The sequence below is a fragment of the Pholcus phalangioides genome, unplaced genomic scaffold (genome assembly GCF_987345545.1).
Source record: "Pholcus phalangioides strain wild (caught in Gottingen) unplaced genomic scaffold, Ppha-v1.0 ptg000001l_1, whole genome shotgun sequence".
NCBI lineage: Eukaryota > Metazoa > Arthropoda > Arachnida > Araneae > Pholcidae > Pholcus > Pholcus phalangioides.
This window is the reverse complement of record NW_028301594.1, coordinates 7273491-7293762: the sequence shown is the minus strand read 5'-3', so window position 1 is coordinate 7293762 and position 20272 is coordinate 7273491. Positions and strand designations below refer to the sequence as shown.

Here is a 20272-nt window from a genome sequence, read left to right as displayed (position 1 = left end):
AGCAGCAGCAATGGGATGAAACAAAAAAAAAAAAAAATTGCTATAGCAAATATAAATTTCTATGCATTAGGCTATAGTGAAGTACATACCACTGTACGCAAGCAGTCAGAAATTCATACATTTGATATTGCAACTCTGCTGCATTGGTATCGGCCTAAATTTGGTATAAAACACTTCATGGGAATGTGCTATATATGGAGCTACAGCACAGGTTTCCAACTTGGATTCCACATGATCAGATGCTACATAACCCTTAAAAATTGAAAGCTCTCTGAGTTTTGGAAATTTTAAAGAAGAAAACCTTGTTACTGATATTTACAAAAAGCTGTTCTTTGATTCATCATTTTGATTTTTAACAAGATAATCTCGTTTAAAAATAATCATATCACTTGGATAACTAACCCAAAGAGTGTGCAAGCTTGTGACTAAAGAATGATCTGGTGAGAGAGAATGAAAACAGCGACATAGAGGGTGTGAAAGTATACAAACGACAGAAAGAGTGACACACACCAAGACATATTTATGGCAGAGGAGGAAGCTTAGCAGGCTATAGTCCAGAGCGGCTAATTCGGAGAAATGAGTAGTAAAAAACTAGACTAAAATAGGTGGAGGGCAGCAATATTATATAGCACAAACCGAGAAATTCACGTCTTTAGTGGGGGGGGGGGGGGGCTAAAATTATATGTGGCTGTTGTTGATTCTTTAATTTCCGCTTGTGTCCTCTATGTCGCTGTTTTCATTCTCTCTCACCAGATCATTCTTTAGTCACAAGCTTGCACACTCTTTGGGTTAGTTATCCAAGTTATATGATTATTTTTAAACGAGATTATCTTGTTAAAAATCAAAATGATGAATCAAAGAACAGCTTTTTGTAAATATCAGTAACAAGGTTTTCTTCTTTAAAATTTCAAAACCAGTACCACCTCTTCCCAAGTGCCAATGTTCCATTTATGGAACATCGTGAAAAACAAAGAAAAAAATTTTTTTCTTCAAATTTCAAACTTGATATATGTATAGGCATGCAAAAGGACCTCAAATTCCAAATTAATAAGTGACGTTGTTCATAGTTCGGCCTTTAAACGGTTAATGCATTGGCTTATCCCGGTATGGCTCTAGGGCCTCAAGTGCAGAGGGGCGCATAAAAATTAGATCTAAAATTTGCGAAATCAAATTTCTTCAGGTGGGCTTTGAAAAATTACCTCAGGGGCCTAAGATGGCTCTGAGCAGTTTTCAATTAAGGTGCCACATGAAAAAAAAATAGGGTACAATATTAATAAATAATTTTTGAGCAATAATATGAATTGTCAAGTTTGCTTCAAACTTTAACAATTAGTGTTTCTGTGTTGTAAAATAACAGAAGTAAAACTTACGTAGAAAAGTCTGTCCTCCTTGGCTTTTTTTTAATTGTGGTTGGCAGCTGCATCCTCTTCAACCAGTCAAAAGTGTTTCTGGATAGTCTTTCATCAAAATAACAAAGCCAAGGAGGACTGACTTCTTTTAGTAAGTTTTACTTGTGTTATTTTACAGCGCAAACAAATACCAACTGAAGCAAACTTGATAATATAATTTTTATTATTGCTGAAAAAATATTAATATCGCACCCTATTTTTTTTTTCATGCAGCACCTTAATTGAAAACTGGTCTTCAATTACAATCAAAGCATTATAACAGTTATGTTTTTTATTTGATAGGTGACAGCCGAAGTTCTACTTCAATTATGTTTTTAAATTAAAACTTTAAATATGAAAGAAATCTTAAGAATTCTAGGTGTAACAAAGCAGAGTGCCGTTTGAATATCACAATTGCAAGTACAGTAAAACCCCTCTTCCCAGAGACATCCCAGATGCAGTCACCCCTCATTTACAGCCAACTAATAATTTCCCTGTGTATAATAAAATTATGCTTTCAAACCCTTGATTAACGGTCACCCCCTCTTTTACAGATGAATTTTTTTCCCCGCACTGGTGTCCATAACAGAGAGGTTTTATATGTATTAACTTCTCGTCTCATGAACTTCATTAATAAAATAGTTCACTTATATAGTTAGTTTTTCTAACTAACCCCCGAGAGGAATGGAGTGGCTCTTGCTGCCCTGGATATGGTACATTGACTGCGCCAAGAGCCTATCTCATCCAACAAGATGAATGACAGCCAATTAATACTGACAACCAATCATAGTTTTGGTTCATTGAATACATGATATACTCAATGCAGGTTCTTGATCACAGCAGACCTTTGCAAAAAAAAAAAAACATAATTTTCTAAATTGAGTTATACTAACTATATACTTATTTTTCATTTTCTCGATTTCTTCATCATACTTAGCTCTGGTTTCGTCCAAAATTCTAAAAATAAAAAACATTATTTACCATTTCATATTTTACTTCATACAAGTTCAAATTTTTACCTATCAAATAATGTCAGTTTCAATTCTGTTTCTGGAGAGTAGACTATTACTTAGCTGTACAGAGCCCTTGATATTTTCTCCCAATTTCTATAACACATGACACCACTATACTGACAAAAACCCCACCATCACAATATTACATCCCAACTAAAATGGGACCACAAAAAAGAGCAAAAGAGAATTTTTAAAAAAAACCATTTGTCACCCTTTGCTTATAATGAATGTTCCTACCCTCAGGTTTTTTTTTGGGAAGTGTTGCTTTTTTTCGCTAGAGGTGATTGTAAATCACCATAAGAATCAACAGTGAGTTTTTTTTACATCCTTTTTATTTCTGAATGAAAGAGGTAACCCCCCCCCCCCCCAATGACAATAGATGTTGGTGAGGAAACAATATGGTATTCTTAAAGTGGATGTTGCAGTTTTCTTTCAGAACTGTTTTTTTTCAGACTATCTTTTACATATTATCCTGGAGCAAGCTGGACATACCCTACCTAGCGTATCTGCCCTGCTTGGAGGCAACTTGTGTTCTGGGAATTTTGACAGCAACTGGGCAAAGTGTGTAGTAACATGTGGGAAAAAAAGATACAAAAGCTTTTATATCAATGAAGAGATAAACGCTTCAGAGTGAAAAAAAAAAATTCCCAGGAAATAAAATAATAATTCTAGATAGCTGAAAAGGAGGACGAAAGGGCGTATTTTCCAAAACATAGGAGGGCACTTGAAATGACATCAAAAAAGAAGATGGCCGGTAACCCTAGCGTGGCCTTAAAATGTGTATGTATCCAGAGTTACACATTTTTCGTGTTCTGGTGCTGCCATCCAACTTCCATGTTTTGAAGCAAAAATGGTGAATGCCTGCATTTTCATGCCATGTAAGTGTCATATTAAAAGTCTGCCTGCTCTTTTGCAGAGAGACTGTTACAAATGGGAGACCAGCTTGCATTCGCTCCTTGAAGTTGGAAAACCCAAGTTCAGTAGACCACAACTGTGTTGTCAATGGGGTACGAACCAGGATCCTTGCGATGAGAGTCTAGCTCAACTGCACAGCAATGGGAAGTAAGGATTGATTGAAGTCATATGAATCCTGTTAACATTTTTGTGGACTGTAAACAGCAAAATGGACCAATCCTCAGTTCCATAGGTGGATACGGGTAGGGGGCAAAGGAAGGTGATCAGCTTTCCTTGTTTACTATACACAGCGTTGGTGCCCCCTTCCTATTCAAAGAGCCTGTATCTGCTTATGCTCAGTTCCTGCACGATTTTCAGTACATGTGTGGAATATAAATGCAGCTATTCAAAATGCAAAGCAATGTGGCACCTCAAAAATGTTGATTCGTGACTGCAGACAACTCATGAGCATTGCTTAGTCAAAAATTTTGCATTGTAACATTCATGGAAGCAATATCTTTTTATATAAAACTAAGTGTTATATAGGTTAATTGGAACTAATACATGAAACTTCTGATTTCTTTTTATTCGCGATATGACTTCAAATTTATAAAAAAATTCTGAAGATGACATTAAAATCGCTTTTAATTTTAGTTTTTATACCAAATTCAGCATTATGCATTAAGACAATTACTGATCTCACAAAAAGCTAAACTATCTGATGATCAGCGAAGAATACATCTGCATCTAATTTATTTACCTTACCTCTGGCTATTCTTTATCTCGTTCACATGACGCTCCACAGAGATCATACCCTTTTTCTCTGAGCAAATTCTGCTGTAACTTTTCTGTAAGTTTTCATGCTCCTTTTGCAAAGCGTGAAGCTTATTGAAAAGTAGTTCTTTTTCGTGTTTGACTAGATTTACTTGCTCGAGTAACAGGTGCACTGAAAATAGTATGGAAATCTAATCACATTTTGTGCAATTTTTAGCTTACTTCCAATGTAGTAATTGTAAATACAATAAAGTTTTAGCATAGATGTAGGATGTTAATATGTCATAATTAAACAACAGTAAAATTTGATCTGCTAAGAGAAACAAGGGTTTATATAAATTATTGCAAAGAAAAGTTATTACCTTCTTGTTTCGTGTCTTCCTCTAACTTTGCAATCCTTCTATTTAGCTCTGCGTTGTTTTCAATTGCAAATTGGTTTTCTTGTCTAATTATTTGAGCCTCTGCGATTTCATGTTTCCTTCGTGAAATAACAAAAAAGTTCGAGTTGAATACAAAGTTTGCTAAACAAAATATGTGTACATAATTAGTTACATTGTCCCGAGTTGTCTACACCCTTTATCACCCATCAGAAATCTATGTAACTTTACGGAACATTTTAATGAAGAATAGAAAAAAAATTGGGAACAAAAAAAAAATCGGTACAGACTCCAACAACCACTTGAAAGAGCCTTAGAAAGTACAGAAGACTGGATACCAAGCAGAGATGAAGATGAAGTTCGAAAGAATAATCTTTCATACTTTGTAATGAATGGCAAAAAGTGGGGACTATTTATACAAATACAAAGCCACAACAGGCAAAATACCCAATGAGGTGGCTGAGGAAAAAGATGCCCATGCAAATATGGATGTCATATATTTCAAAAATACAGCAACCCAATTAAAAATGTAATTACAAACAATATATATATATATATATACACATAAAATATAATACAATGCCGATAAAATATATTTATGGTTGTCTTATTCTAAGTATGGATAGCTTCTCGATTTACCCCAACATGTTTATCATATGTTTGTTAAACGTGTCAATTGTGTTAGAATTTACTACTGTGCCGCAGGTAAGCTGTTCCATTTATTAACAACCCTATTAGAGAAAAATTCCCTGCAAATCCATAACCTAGAATTGTCCCTTATCAATTGATACTGGTGTGCCCTTGTAAAAGCAGTTGATTGACAGCTTATTAATAATGCATGGTCCATTCTATTCATCCCATTGAAAATTTTGAACACTTCGATCATATCTCCTGACACCTATGTTCATCCAATGTGAACATATTCAAAAAAATGAAGTCTTTCTTTATAACTCAAGCCCTGTGTGCCAACAAGGACACCTTAGACAACATAATCATAGCATAATGGAAAAAATTCCAAAAAAAAATATTTTAAATAATTAAAAAAAATTTTTTTTAATTAACTTTTTTTTCCCCTAGCACTATTTCAGTCAAGCCAAAACAAAATGACAAATGGCTTGGTTACAAAATCAATTTTTGGCCAAAACAGTGCACTAGCAACCACAGATAATTCTCTGCTGTCTCTCCTCACATATATCACATTCTTTTTTGGAGTCTTCCAAAGTGAAGAGCTTGTCAACTCTCTTCGACAAGGCACAGCAAATTTCAAAGACGTAAGTTTTTTAAGAATGACGCACCTTCGAGACCACTTTCAAAAGCACAATGTAAAATGTGTAAATTACAAGATCCGACGTAAATAAGGCAAGGTGAACCAGATAGTTTTACTGTGTTGTTCATCATTTTTTAAATTTTACTGTTTTGTTCACATTTTACTGTTCAATGCCAGTGTAATCATTTTTGACAAATGAAACACTTCCATTTCTAGCTCTTTACTGAGCATTGTAAATATTGTTTATACCTCTTCATGTCTCAAAAATACAGAAGACAACTGAATGCTATTGGGTAGCATCAGAATCACCAAACCTAGAATAGGCCTACGTATGCAACTGCTTTCAAATGCAAACTGTTGTTTCACCTATTTGCACCATAATTTTGAATGATGAAAGTTACTGTCCAAGACCACTAAGTAATAAATACAAAATTATTTTTCCATCCAGACCGAAGTTTTTAATGACTACTATACTTGTTGAACCCTCAAACTAAGCAAATGAAGAATTTATCAATCAAAAATGGTCCACATACACCCCCACCCCTCCAAATTACCTTAAAAATTATACAATTTCTGCTTTGGCAGAATCATTAATTGCATTCTCCAATATTTGTAATATTTGGCAATATATCAATGATTTCCTGCTCAATTAAAATCAATTACACAAATTTTGTCCATGGTTCGTACTCTTCCAATGAAAAAAAATTCAAGGACTATTCAAGCACTTTTCAAGGTAAAACTTAAAAATTCAAGGACTTTTTTTACAAACGCATATTTTTCACATGAATAGGTGCATATTTAATTTTGATTAAAATTTACAGAGATTACATTTCTACATACTTTGTTTCACATCATCCGTAATGAATAAAGGAGACCACATACACATATATATCATACAAAACATATGACACATCGAATAACACAGTTCGTGCCTGTCCCCCCCCCCCTTTCCAAATTACCTTAAAAATTATACAATTTCTGCTTTGGCAGAATCATTAATTGCATTCTCCAACATTTGTAATATTTGGCAATATATCAATAATTTCCTGCTCAATTAAAATCAATTACACAAATTTTGTCGATAGGATGTGGTAAAAAAGTAGGACAAAAACTAGAAAGCAGGACAAAACCGAGAAAGTAAGACATTTTACCAAAAGTAGGACGAGTGGGAGCCCTGCACCACTTTAACCAAGTCTATGTCCCTCTGTATGTGTCTGTCATTGTAAATAACTTATTAGATTTTGATTGCTGTGTCATCACAGGAAAGATAATTTCTTACGCTAAAAGGCTATTACTATATAGAAGTGGAGATTTTTTTTTTTGCACTAACATTAAACACAGATGAACTGATAATGGCATTTACTGCATTATATATTTTCTTTGAATAAATATTCATTATATTTATTAATTAAAGAAGAAATTCACTGAAAATTGAATTTTGCACCAGGATGATATTACTGACATGCTTTTTGATGTAGGCTGATAAGGTTTGTGAGATTCTTGCATTTTTATTTCAAAATATTTAGCCAATTTCATGAATTAAAGCTGAATGTTGAATATAGAGCAAGAACAGTCTTATCGTCCCAAGTGTTTAGAAACCAATTTTTTGGCTCAAAATTTCAGGCGAGGGCATAGCAAAGGAAGCATAAAATAGAAAAAGAAATGTTTTGCTAGATTTAAATTAGAACTATCTAATTGTATAGCAGTTAATCAATGAGAAGTAATGTGATGGTTATACATCGATGCTTTCCTGGAAAGCATTTACCATTGATTTTCTTGTTTCAACAATGTCATAAGTCTGTGGCGCAAAATTTCGTTTTCTTGATCAGCTTGCTGAACTTCTTCATGCAATTTGCGTAGATCCAGCTAGTTAAAAAAAATAACACATTTATAAATCAGAATTAAAATTTAATTATATGGCATGAATTTGATTGCATATTCAAGTTATATTATTAAAGTTTCAAGAAATTTCATTATTATATTGAAACACTTAAATATGAACAGCTCAGAAAAGTTGAAAAAAAAAGCAACAACATGAGAAATGACCCTCCCCATGCTCATCTCTGACATCACGAATCACTAGTATCAATATATACAAGTTCGCCAAAATTGATTCTAACAGCAATTAAATTTTATCCCTTATGAACCAAGGGACATGTCTTCTAGTGCTCTTGTGTGACGATGGTCATGCCCACGCATTTTTTCACTCACACATTCAGTACATGTAATGGAAGAAAGATAGGCATCAGGTTCAATTAGTCCTTAATCATACACTGGTGTAAGAAATTAAGAGAATTTTCAGACTTGGTCGATTACCTCTAGAACAACTGTACCGATTTTAATGAAATTTGATATGTACATATATTGATACAATACAAAGCAAATAACCATTCAATAATTGTAATACACACCCATGATTGTGCGTAACACTCGTTGGAGTCGGAAGGTATGAAACAGCGGTCGCAGAATAAACAAAAAAAGGGGTTAATAGGGGGTATGGTACCCTCTTATAGATATACAGGTCTCGCAGCAGGATTTCATACTTGAAATAAGGCAGTTTATCATTTCCTGTGGCAATTGGTCCCACTCGTTCAGCAACACTGTTTTCATTCCCTGGATGGTTCCCGGAGGGGTGTTGCAAGTTGCAATTGCCCTCCCCAGAGCGTCCCAGACAAGCTCTATAGGGTTAAGGTCTGGAGATCTGGCTGGCCAATCCATCCGGCGAATATCCTCACTCTCTAGAAAATCGTCGAGCAGAAGAGCTCTATGTGGCCTTGCGTTATCGTCCATTAAAATGAACTCGGGGTCAACTGCACCCCTGAAAAGGCGAACATAGAGCTCCAAGACCTCATCCCTATACCTCCCACCAGTCACAGTGCCTCTTTCAAAGACATGGAGAGGTGTGCGGCCATCCAACATGATGCCTGCCCAGACCATTAAACCTCCTCCGCCATAATGGTCGATTTCGCGGACATTGGAGGGTAGGTAGCGGGTCCCTGCCTCTTCCCAAGTCCCCACCCTCCCTTCTAAGAAGGCGTTGGTCACACTTTCTTTTTTCCCCCTTTTGCAAGGGTTTTTTTTGCAAAAGGCTCTTAAACCCCCCCCCCTTTCGCTCGGTTCTTTTTTATTTATTACTATTTTTTGCTCTTTTACCTCGGATTGAATGTATCTCTTGGAGGGGAAGGAATCTCATTCTTGTTATTATTATTGTTATTTGGTCAGTGCAGTCTTACGCATGGGCACGTCCGCGGGGAGGGTAAGTGGTGCAGAAGAGGCCTCCTGAAAATAAGATGTTCAAATTTCCAAGATTCTGAGTACTTTGAATTGATAGGCAGTAATTTTTAGCCAGATAGAGAAGAGCCTCAACTAAAGTGGGGGGGGGGAGTACGCGGCCTGGGGCTCGGGCGCTGGACTAGTGGGGGAGGCGAATGCATCTTTTAACTGCTCCTTCTACATTATACGGGGCACAAAAGTTTGTTCCGGCTCAAAAAGTATCTAGGTGCATATCCCTGGATTGGGGGTGGGGTGCTCTCATTACGGCTCTGCTCTTCATTTCGGATTTGTTGCCCCTCCTAGAGATGACAGAAATCGTTTTCCCTGATTTTTCTTTTCTTGACCAGTATCAATTTTTTTTAGCTCTTCAACGTCGGATTTGGCTTCCAGCAAAAATCATTTTCCCCAATTGTTTTTTTTGGTCAATAAATCATTTCTGCCCTATCATGACAAATTTGCCCCAACTCCCTCCTATGGTGGACAGAAATCATGTCCCCTAATTTTTTTTTCGACTTTTTACTTCAGATTTGATGCCTTTCCTAAGAGCAGACAAACCATTTACCCTAATTTTTTTTGGTCAATAATATTTGTTTTTGCCCTTTCATCATGGATTTAGCACCCCACCTAGAGGGCTAGGCTAGAAGCAGGCCAATCTCAACTTGAGATTGGCCTGCTTCTAGCCTCCCCACAATTTGCCACCTCATTCCATCATCTAAATGTTGGTGGTTACTCATTTTTACTTTTACAATTTGAAATTAACTGATTGCTGCAAAATAACACCAAAAAATTCGCAGAGGTGTGCTAGCGAACGAAATGCGTCTTAACTTACGCGCGCTTGTAAAGCCTGTTTCTCTACTGGCTCCGCCTACACACACGTGTACGCTTACGTATTTGACGTACAAGATTTGCATTTTTTTCTAGAAGCAGTGGTTTTACATTCAGTTCAGTTCTTTTCATGAAATTCGATAAAATATGCAAATTCTCTTAATTTATTTCACCAGTGTAGTTAAACACAATGGTGTGTTCATGGGGCTGAGGTGCAGGGCCCAGACTCAAACAGCCTCCCCCAAATCATTAAAGATTTTTCTCCATATTTCCATGTATCATTTTATTTCGTTATTTACGATTCGAATCAGTTTTTAATTGCCAAAAGATATTTTTCACAGAAAGTAAAGGGAAGCCTAAACATTCTGGAGTTTTTGGTCTCCAAATTTTCTTGTGAAATGAAATTACAAGATCTGTGACTCATAATCTAACACGTAAGGATACTCGGCATCAGTTGGGGAAAAAACATATTTAAAAAAATTAACCCTGATCAAAAATTTTTGCTAATTCAAAAATATCTTGTAAATGAGTTTGGAATTAGTGTGGACCAGAAAATTCATGTGGACTATAAATTGTGGAAGAAAGGAATTACCTGGTGTTTTGACTTGAGTTTGTAAACTTCTTCCTCGAAGTCTTCTCTTTTTTTCTTTGAAGAATTTTTCTATTATATAAATGGAACAGTCAATTAAGGATTATATGATATGAGTATATCAGAAAACCGATATCAATCTATATTAAAACTGAATAAATATGTGATTGGAATAAATTAATTGTCTTCACTGCAGCAAACATGTTTTGTCCAGGAATTTAATAACGATAATGAAAATTGAGAATTTATTTATTACTCTAACCTAATTATTGCCAGCCTAATATGAAATATAAATACTGTGTTTTGCACAGTTTTTTTTTTTTTGCATGTTCAGAGATTGAAGAAATATGCTGTCGCTTTTGTGTATTTGAACATTATATTTTACAGTCCAATTCTTTTTTTTTCCTCTGCTTATTTAAATCTTGAACACTTGTCCAGATTGCAGTCTACCGATTTTTTCCCATTTAGCTCATCTAATCTATGAGAACGGATGCGTAGTATCCAACATTGGCAATAAACCAAGATTAATGGCCAGCTAAAGTAAATATGAAATTCAAGCTACCTCCAACGTAGTTTGATAAATGCATAGGATTCAGAAATGCAAAGAACAGACAAGCTTTAAACCAGCCAATTCAATTGCTTCTTTAAGTCCAATAATTCTGAAATTTTCCGGAACCTTTGATTCAAATTTCCCGGCATGCTAGTCTCCCTTGATGTTTCTCGGCATGCCAGCTAATGCGGGGGAATATGGTAAATATCAGTTTATTAGTATTTTGTTGATGGGAAAAAAGAAAGGAAATAGAAAATAGGGACAAGAAATAGTTACCAGGAGACATTTTCTTTGGTCTTGACTGCTCGTCGATGGCATAACATAGTCTGGAATTCGTGTTCTTCTACTTTCTGAGAAAAAGCTTTTATCTTTATTGTCCTCTGTAATGAGAAAATATTCCGATTTAAATTTCATATTTTGTACATCAAGTTACGCATATCATGTGTAAAGATGATTGAAAAAGGAATATGTGAATCTTATTACATCATCCTACAGATTAGTGAAGAATTTTTCCTGTAAACCTTAGAATGATAATGATAGTACCACCACCAATTCTTTGTTGTCCACAATAGTTTTGTCACATTAACGTAAGTAAAACTTGATGTGTAAGTATGAGTTGCCCCATTAGCTCAGTTAAAGTTGATGTTCTGTGATTTATAACTTGGAATTGCAATAGTGAGCAAACTTCCAGCTACAAAATACAAATCTATATTCAGATACATGTCATGCTGATTTAGAAGATTGGTGATGACACTAACTACTACTACTTAACCATACATGTACCTCTTAAAAATTAGTTGCAGAATTTCTAACGAAATGGTACATGCAGGAATGTAGTGTGTCTGTATGCATGGATCAAACATATTTATGTTGTGAGAGTCGTGCTTGTTTCATTATCTTGTTGGTGCTGCCACCTGACTTCTATATTTTGAAGGCAGGAAATGCTTAAATTTTCATTTTGTAACTATTTTGCAAAGGTTTGGTCTGTCTGCTCCCTGCAGAGAGACTTTTTGACTTCTTAAAATAAGAGACTGGTTCGCATTCCGACCTGAAGTTGGGAAGTCTAACATCATTGTACTGCCTTCAGAGTTTGACCCTGGATGAGAGTCTAGCATGATGCTCACACAACCCCACAATAACAGAGATGACACCGGTATGCTGACTGGGGCGCTGTAGCCTGGTCAATAAGATGCTTGCCTAAAGTACCAAAGGATGTTTAGAGTTGTCGCGAGTTCGATACCCGTTTCATCCTTGTCAGAAAACTTTGGTGACACAAGGGTAAAACAAAAAACTGTGACTTGACTACAGCAAAAAATTGCTACCGCAGGGAGTTCCCCATCGAGGGGTTAGCACACCAACCTCTCGATGAGTATAAAAACAAGCCTGTCCTTCGGAATCGGCAATAAATTGTAGGTCCCGGTCTAATTAGCCCTCGTGTGCAGAAAATGACAGGGGTGTGACAAAAATGATCAAATGTTTTCGGTATGCTGATCGCTCTTGTTGTTTTTTGGCATGAAAGCTAAAGGGGGGAATACGGTAACTGGAATTTTATGCTCAGAAATGAAGTGGCAGAATATGTTGTATATTTTGAAGAAACTGCCACGGTTTCATTGCACAAATGAGACGATAGGTTATCCTTTGCAAATGTGAAAAAATAAATACAGTAAGTATATTTTAACTACTTAATGCATATTTATTGCATGCATATGTGTTTAATTTGTTTTTGCATATGCAAAATTTTTAAAATAAATTTCTATTTGAATTCTCACAACTATATTTTCCATGTGAAAGAAAAGAGATCCCCCCCCCCCTCCCACAAATGAATTTTTTAAAGCAGTGAAACTGAAATTTGTGTATATATATATATATATACTAGTTATTATTTTTAAATCTGCAGCGGGCGGAATAGCAGCTCTAAGCGGGCCGTAGTTTGCCCACGACTACTCTAGGAGACAAAAGTTTGAGAACCTCTGCTTTAATATAATGCGTAAAAGCACAATACCTCTGTCCCTATCTTGTCTGTGGCTGGCCATTTTCCTCTTGGCATGTTTCTCACGATGCTGTAAAGAATTGGATTCAATGAAAAAAAAACTTGCTAAAGAGAGTATATATGATAAACAAATAGTTTTCTTTCTTGAGCAAATTTAATATTGAATACAGTTGGCCTGTATAAACGGCTCCAGAACGCAATATCTGATTAAATGGGATATTTGATTATGCGGGGAACAATTCAATTGCTGTTTATCACCATTAGTATAGTTTTTATATTGGAAAACTGATGAAGGAAAATTATATTGAATTACAACAATCACGGTATCTAAGATTTTTACTTTTCATTGTGAAAGTTAACACCCTCTATGAGGACAAAAATAAAATGATTAAATGTAGTTACTACAGACAACTTAGATACTTTGAGTGTATTAGCTAAGTCTCAAAAGTCAAGGGTTTTTCCAATTTTTAACTTGGAAAAATATTTACTATTAAAACGAAATGTTTTATCCAATAAAAATATTGGATACATAGTGGTTGATGTGTATCAACAGTTGTCGTGTGAATCGCAATATTCGATTAAGCAGAACAACTGAACTTATTCAATTAAGCAGGGAACTTCAACATTATTTGTATGGAAGAAACTTTGGTTCCCAGAGGATTTTATCTGTTTAAGCGGGGTATCCATTTATTCGTTATTTGTAGTAATTATTGCATATGATCTAATGAATTGATTTGAAATAACACAGTGTGAACAATGACATGATAATAGATTTCAGAGCTTTTTATTATGACCAAGAATTAACCCTCAGGAAAATTTCTGTCACATATTCAAGGAAATAAATTTTCTCTAGGGAATATTTTAGTGTTCCTAGTTACCCGAAAAGTCAGGGAAAAATATAAAATACTTGGCGAAAGTCAGAGAAAAGTTCTGTGAAGATGAAAAACAAACTCTAAAAACAAAAATTGTGAAATTCGGAAGTTTTTTATAGTTTAAAACTATATTTTTCTTTCTTCCGCAGTTTCAGTCGGGGAAATGTTCAAGCAGATTTTGCAGGGAATCCTGTATTTTTGCACAGCTAAACATGATGACCAAATGTGAAGAATTAAAATTTTTCTCAAAATAAAGTGTTCTGTGTTAATTTTTTTTTTAATGACAGTACAGATACCTTGGTTAATGAAGAAAATTCATTCTGGAATCACATTCGTTAGCCGAAATGTGATTTTGAATATGTTTCAATGGAAACTTGTTTAATTCATTCTAGGTACTGCCCAAAATTAAAGAGATAAGTTTTTTAAAACATCTATGAGCTCTATAAAAAAAGACAAAAATTAACCCAAAACTAAAATGAAAATTAGCTGATAGAAAATTAGGGAAAAATAAATATCTCTGTGAAAAAATTAAAATATCGAAAGAAAATACCCCTTTATATGCTATATTAACCAATTTCTGTTAATTTAATTGCTTTTTGAAGGGTGGTAACTAAAACTTTCTCAGGAAGAAAATTTTTATGCTCCCTCCAAAGGTTGATTCTGCGTACGCTCCTGTGAATTATACAAAATTTGCCTGGAACCTAATTTTTTTTGTGCCATTTTTTCAGCGCTGATAGACCTAAGTTTGATGTGGCTAAATTGATTCTCATAGTAACATTAAATGAAAATTAGCGAAAATGTATGAATGTTCTTTTTCATTCTAGGGTGAATGTTACATGCATAGCAGAGCTTATTCAAAACAAACCATACAGGCTGTCCCAAATTGTTTGCACAGTGGGTATATCTGTAACCATTGATTTTAGAACCATACTTTCAATTACAGCGAGTTTTCAAATGACATGGAGTTACTCAAAATACCAAAATTTGTTTGAGGGGTCATATACATGAAAAAATAAACTTTTTATGAAGAACCCGAGTGTTAAACCTTCCAGTTATTGAAATGTAAATGCGGCTCTGAGAAATCATTTACAAAAAATTGCATATTGTTAAATGAAATATTAAAGGAGATATTTGACCTAAGTTTTCAGTTTCATCGCTAATGATTGAGGATGTGGTTCACAAATTGTGAAACATAAATTGAATTCAAAGTTGTAAAAATTCTGTGAGTGTCAAAATGATTGCCAAAAAAATGTAATTGCTATATATTGTGAATAAAAAAATAAAATGGCAGAGTTCATTCTGTTTCTGTACAGTCCCTAGAAATGGCAACTTTTGAGCCAATTAAAACTTGCCAATACAGTGATCAGTTTCCAAAACGTAGTGAGTTTATATATTTAATATCTTGTGTGTGTGATTTATATTGCATTAAAAATATGAAATTTTTTGCATTTCACTTTTCAGAGCAGGATCTTCATTTCAAGCACAGAGGGACAGTATATAAAAAGTTAAATTCTTTACTTTTTGTGTATATGACCCCCCCAAATAAATTTTGAGATTTTTACTAATTGCATGCCATTTGGAAACTTTTTGCACTTAAAAGTATGTTTCTAAAGTCAACAGTTATCGAGACATTGCCTGTACAAGCAATTTGAAACAGTCTGTATACACTAGACTATCTATAATCTGGCGGTAGTCCATTCATCTGGTTTTTTCAGGTTGGTTTTTTTCTTTGTGTGTGGAAGAGGAAGATGTGCTACTGCATGTTAAGGGGCTCAACTTTAATATGATGTGGGCCCTGGGCAAACAAAAAAAGTTATGAGGCTCCTGCAATGAAGGTAAAAGATGTTCTGTCGTCAATGAATATATGTTGGGACCCTGGTTCTTTGGATCCTATGTTTTGAAGAACATTTTGGGGGACCTTGGGCAAATGCTATACTTGGCTATGTGGAAATCAGGCCCTGTGTATGTACAGAAGTTTCCATTAATTAAATGGGGTTTTTTCCAATTGTCTTCCACTAATTCGGCATCACCCTGGTCTGACATTTACCGGATTGATGAGTGTATACTGTAATACGAATAAGGGTGCTACCCACACCCCCATGACATCACAGATCCTCACACGTGTGTGTGAGACACATTTGAATCTTGAATAGTCCTTAACTTTCTGTAAAATAAACTACACTCATTATTCAAGCACTCGAATGATATAATGCAAAAGATTTTACCTTTTTCCTAACGGTTGAATACAGATCCTCTAGCTTTTTTGGCGGCACTGGAGGTGGAGGAGAAGCATCAACATCTCTCAGACTAGACTTTATTTCAGGAACTGTAGCGTAACTGAAACGATAAGTTGCATAAATTACCCTTAACTTATGATCAAACCTTCCTTCTGGTTACTTAATGCCAGGAGAAAGACATTTTTACATGTTTTGCAACATAGATCAAGAACTAAGCATGTTGGAAACGTATGCTTTTCAGAAGCAATAGATGTCTCTGAACTGAAGCATGAACTGGAAATAATTTTCAATTATATACTTCTCACAAAAAAGTAGCCAGGAAAAAGACATTTAATAAACAAACTCGTCTTTTTTTTTCCTGAACAAACGCAATGTGAATTAATTTACAATTCTTATTGATTTAAACGGAAATTTGTGATGGCTACCTTCTTTTTAACCTTCTCAATACTGAATTTGATGGGTTGCAACTGGTTTTGTAGGACATGAACCAATGTTTTCCAAATGTTACAAATGGAAAAAAAGCTGAGGAAAATTTTAATTTGGCTATAAACTATTGATAAAAAAATATTTGAAATTATAAAAGAGATGAAATATGAAAGTATACTGGTCCAAAAAATATACAGTGGAACTTCAGTTAACGAGCTTAATTCATTCTGCCAGCGTACTCGTTATTTGAATCAAACTTTCCCATAGGAAATAATGTAAACTCGGATGATTCGTTCCACAATTATTCATTCAATAAAAATGGTTTTAATAATACAATAAAATATGCATAATAAAAAATAATGCCATAAATAAACATACAACACAAACAATAATGTTTACAAATTAGATTACTCTAAACAATGAGAGTGAGGAATATATATATATATATATATCGCTTACGACAGTGTTCCAAACTTTTTTGTTCCATCGCCCCTTTCTTTAGAATTTTTTTTCTCCCATTTTCCCCCAATGCAAACTAACCTATATGATCCTATGTTATACTCATAGTTTCTACTCACCATCTGGACCATTCCATCCCCCCTCCTGGGATCATTAATGCCCATGTTGGGAAACACTGGTTTACGACGATTTACAGCCTCTCTGTTGTTATGCAAATGTATTCTTTTTGTATAACTTTGAACCTATGCAATACCACTTTGCCTCCTTTTCAGGATTTATAAATCCTGAAAAGCTGACTTTTTGTGTCTGAAAGAGAATATGGCAAGGTGAATTTCTAGGATGAGGAGAAAATGAAAATAGAATCCCACTGCAATAAGGTGGAAGTGAGCATGAATTATATACGTAAGGGGCCGTTCAAGTATTACGTAAGCAAATTTTTAGCCATTTTTGACCCCTCCCCCCCTTGTCAGTAAAACGATGACGCCCTCCTCCCCCTTGTCAGCAAAATTTCGTCATCAGCTCTGCCCCTCTGAATCCTAATTGATATTTTCATAAAGGGTGGTTGCTGACGTAAGCATTATCCCGACCCCCCTCGTCATCAAAAGTCAGCAAATCGGAACCCCCCCCCCTATCGATGATGACGTAATACTTGAACGGCCCCTAAGTTCACTAACTGGAGGATGTACCTGCACAAGATACGTATTGAGCGACTGAAAGAGGCAAAATAAGAAAATAAGTCGTAAATTTTAAGATGCATTACTAGTTCAGAGAGTAAATAATAGTTGACATTTGTTTTCTTAATTAGAAGTAAAATTGTAACAAGTGTTGAAAAAAAAATTTGATTCTGTAAGTATTATTATATAAAATACAATATAACATCATTGAACTTAACTGTCAGTATCATGGCAATAAAAATCTTTGAATCGCCAGTTTTTTAATACTTATTTAAATAATAAATTGCATAATTAAAATTCGATACCAATCATTTGAAATTACCAATAATTTTATTTTCAATAAAAAACACCAATTTTATTTTATAATTGTGATGAATTAAAAAAAATTAATATTCAGCAGCCGAATATTTGGTGTTCGGCAAAATTGTTATTCTTCCCATCACTACTCTGAGGTATGGAATATATTCCATTAAAATAATGTTTCACATAAAGAAATCATGTGTCATTACCCGGGCTCAATACTACAATCAGAAGATTGTCGAAAACTTCCTTCTATACCAGAAAACTTGACGGAAGTACTGTCATCATGGACTTGTACCTTCTCCATTTTTGAATGGCCCGGGGATAATTTCCGGGGGCTGGCTGACAGAACTTCAGATAGGCGAGACTAGAAAATAAATGTATAAAATAAATACATATTCTTAAATAATATATATTCTTATAAATACATATATTACGTTAATTATCAAAAGAAATAATTCAGATTCATATTGCAAATTCATTGTAAAATTATGTAACTTTCCATATGACAATATCATCTTGATTATATGGTCATCTAACAATGCTCTCTCTCGAAGTAACGAATTTTCTCGAACACTGCTACAAGTAATAATGTTTTTCAAGCAACAATCTAAGTAACAACATATACCAAACAATACTTCATGTAATAATACATGTAAAGGCCCCATGGGCGGAGATACGGGGGGGGGGGGGGGGCGTCAAAGGTCGAGTCGACTGATCTAATGTATATATGTGTATATGAAATGACATCATCATCATCGTGCCCCCCAGCAATAATGACCTTGGCCCCCCCAGACTTCCAAGTCAATCTCCGCCTATGAAAGGCCCATTTACATGTGTCACAACAAGTAGTATAGTAATTGACTAAATTAAAGTCGTCAAGTACTTTAAAATTTATGCAGAGGTTAAGGGCCGTTTACATGACATTTAGATGTCAAGTTGTTTAGTAGACAAGTAGATATACCAGATTATATTCTTTTGGTTAAATAGGCCCTATGCTTAAGAGTGTGTATGCACAATGCTTCAAGTAACAATGTTTTTCAAGCCTTAATCAAAGCAACAATGTGTGCTGATACCAAACAATGCTTTGGGTTACAATGTGTATGGAACAATACTTGAAGTATAATCTTTCAAGCACTAAAATCGAAGCAACAATGTTTAATAGACTATGCTTCAAGTAACAATGCATTTGAACACTAATTAAAGCAACGATGTATAATGCTTTAAGTAACAATGTTTTTCAAGCATTAATCCAAGCAACAATGTGGAGCTTGTTGATAGTGAATGAACAATGCTTTAGGTAAGAATGTGTATTGAACAATGCTTTAGGTAAGAATGTGTATTGAACAATGCTTTAAGTAACAATGTGTACTGAACAATGCTTTAAGTAACAATGTGTACTGAACAATGCTCCTCCAAATAACAATGTTTTCCCCTAATCGAAGCAACAATGTGTACTGACACCAAACAATGCTTTAAGTAACAAAGTGTACTGAACAATGCCTTTAAAGCATTGATTTCAGCAACAATGCGTACGAACAATGCTTCAAATCACAAAGTTTCTCAAACAATGCTTCAAGGTTACCGTTATTACGGTTTAAACAAAAATCGCTGTACAGAAATTATACACAGATAATACGTTAAATGTCAATTTAACACACAGCCTGTATGTAATACTCACCATAAAGCTACTCCGTCGGCTTGGCTTTACTGTCTTGGGGACAGCTTCCATGTTTGAGCTTTTCTTTGTTGCTCTTGAGAATCTTTTATTGCGTCATGATCAAAACATTGAGATTATTAGTTAGCTATCTTTGATTCGCTATTCGATGGGGGTATCATCTATAAACATACCCGCATGTACATTTGTGTTTTGAATCAGTTGCGTAGCAACGCATTTTTTGTTTTGTTTCTGGACTATCAAAAATGACCCCATCAGTAACCTGACCATGTGACCAGTATTTCAGGGATATTTTTCAGCTGACCATATTTCATCAATGAAAAAATACAATACTAAGCTGACCATATTTCTTCGAGAAAAATACGGGATATCGGAGGATTTCAAATCTGTGGAAACTGCCAATCATCGCCAAAGGTATGCAAAATGGCAAGCTATTTCTAAAGTCACTGAGATATCACCAATCGCGGGAAAAGAAGAACTACCATGCCCGTGACTGGCCATTAACTCCTAGAACGTTGGAAAATGTGCGTGTGTATGTGTTACAAACCTTATGTGAAGTTTGTTTCTGTGTGATGATTATAATGGTGCTGCCTTTTGCCATCAATTTTTCAAACTATGATCGAAGTGTTATGACTGAATAATTGTACCGTTGTAGGCATGTTGCTCTCTATGGTGGGCGAGACTTT

General features: G+C 34.9%; 1 protein-coding gene across 1 annotated transcript in view; it reads right to left on the bottom strand.

Annotated features, from left to right (window-relative positions):
- LOC149089778 (uncharacterized) overlaps positions 1-19682 on the bottom strand; it is a 28812-nt gene extending 9130 nt beyond the window's left edge. The window contains exons 1-10 of the mRNA XM_089246979.1: positions 19590-19682; positions 18118-18275; positions 16038-16149; positions 12953-13010; positions 11227-11330; positions 10404-10472; positions 7479-7579; positions 4432-4547; positions 4061-4241; positions 2282-2345 (exon numbers count right to left, since the gene is read on the bottom strand). Of these exons, the coding sequence (XP_089103105.1) occupies positions 2282-2345; positions 4061-4241; positions 4432-4547; positions 7479-7579; positions 10404-10472; positions 11227-11330; positions 12953-13010; positions 16038-16149; positions 18118-18275; positions 19590-19640 (1014 nt within the window). The 5' untranslated portion in view covers positions 19641-19682. The remainder of the gene's footprint in view (positions 1-2281; positions 2346-4060; positions 4242-4431; positions 4548-7478; positions 7580-10403; positions 10473-11226; positions 11331-12952; positions 13011-16037; positions 16150-18117; positions 18276-19589) is intronic.
- Between the last annotated feature and the right edge of the window lie 590 nt (positions 19683-20272).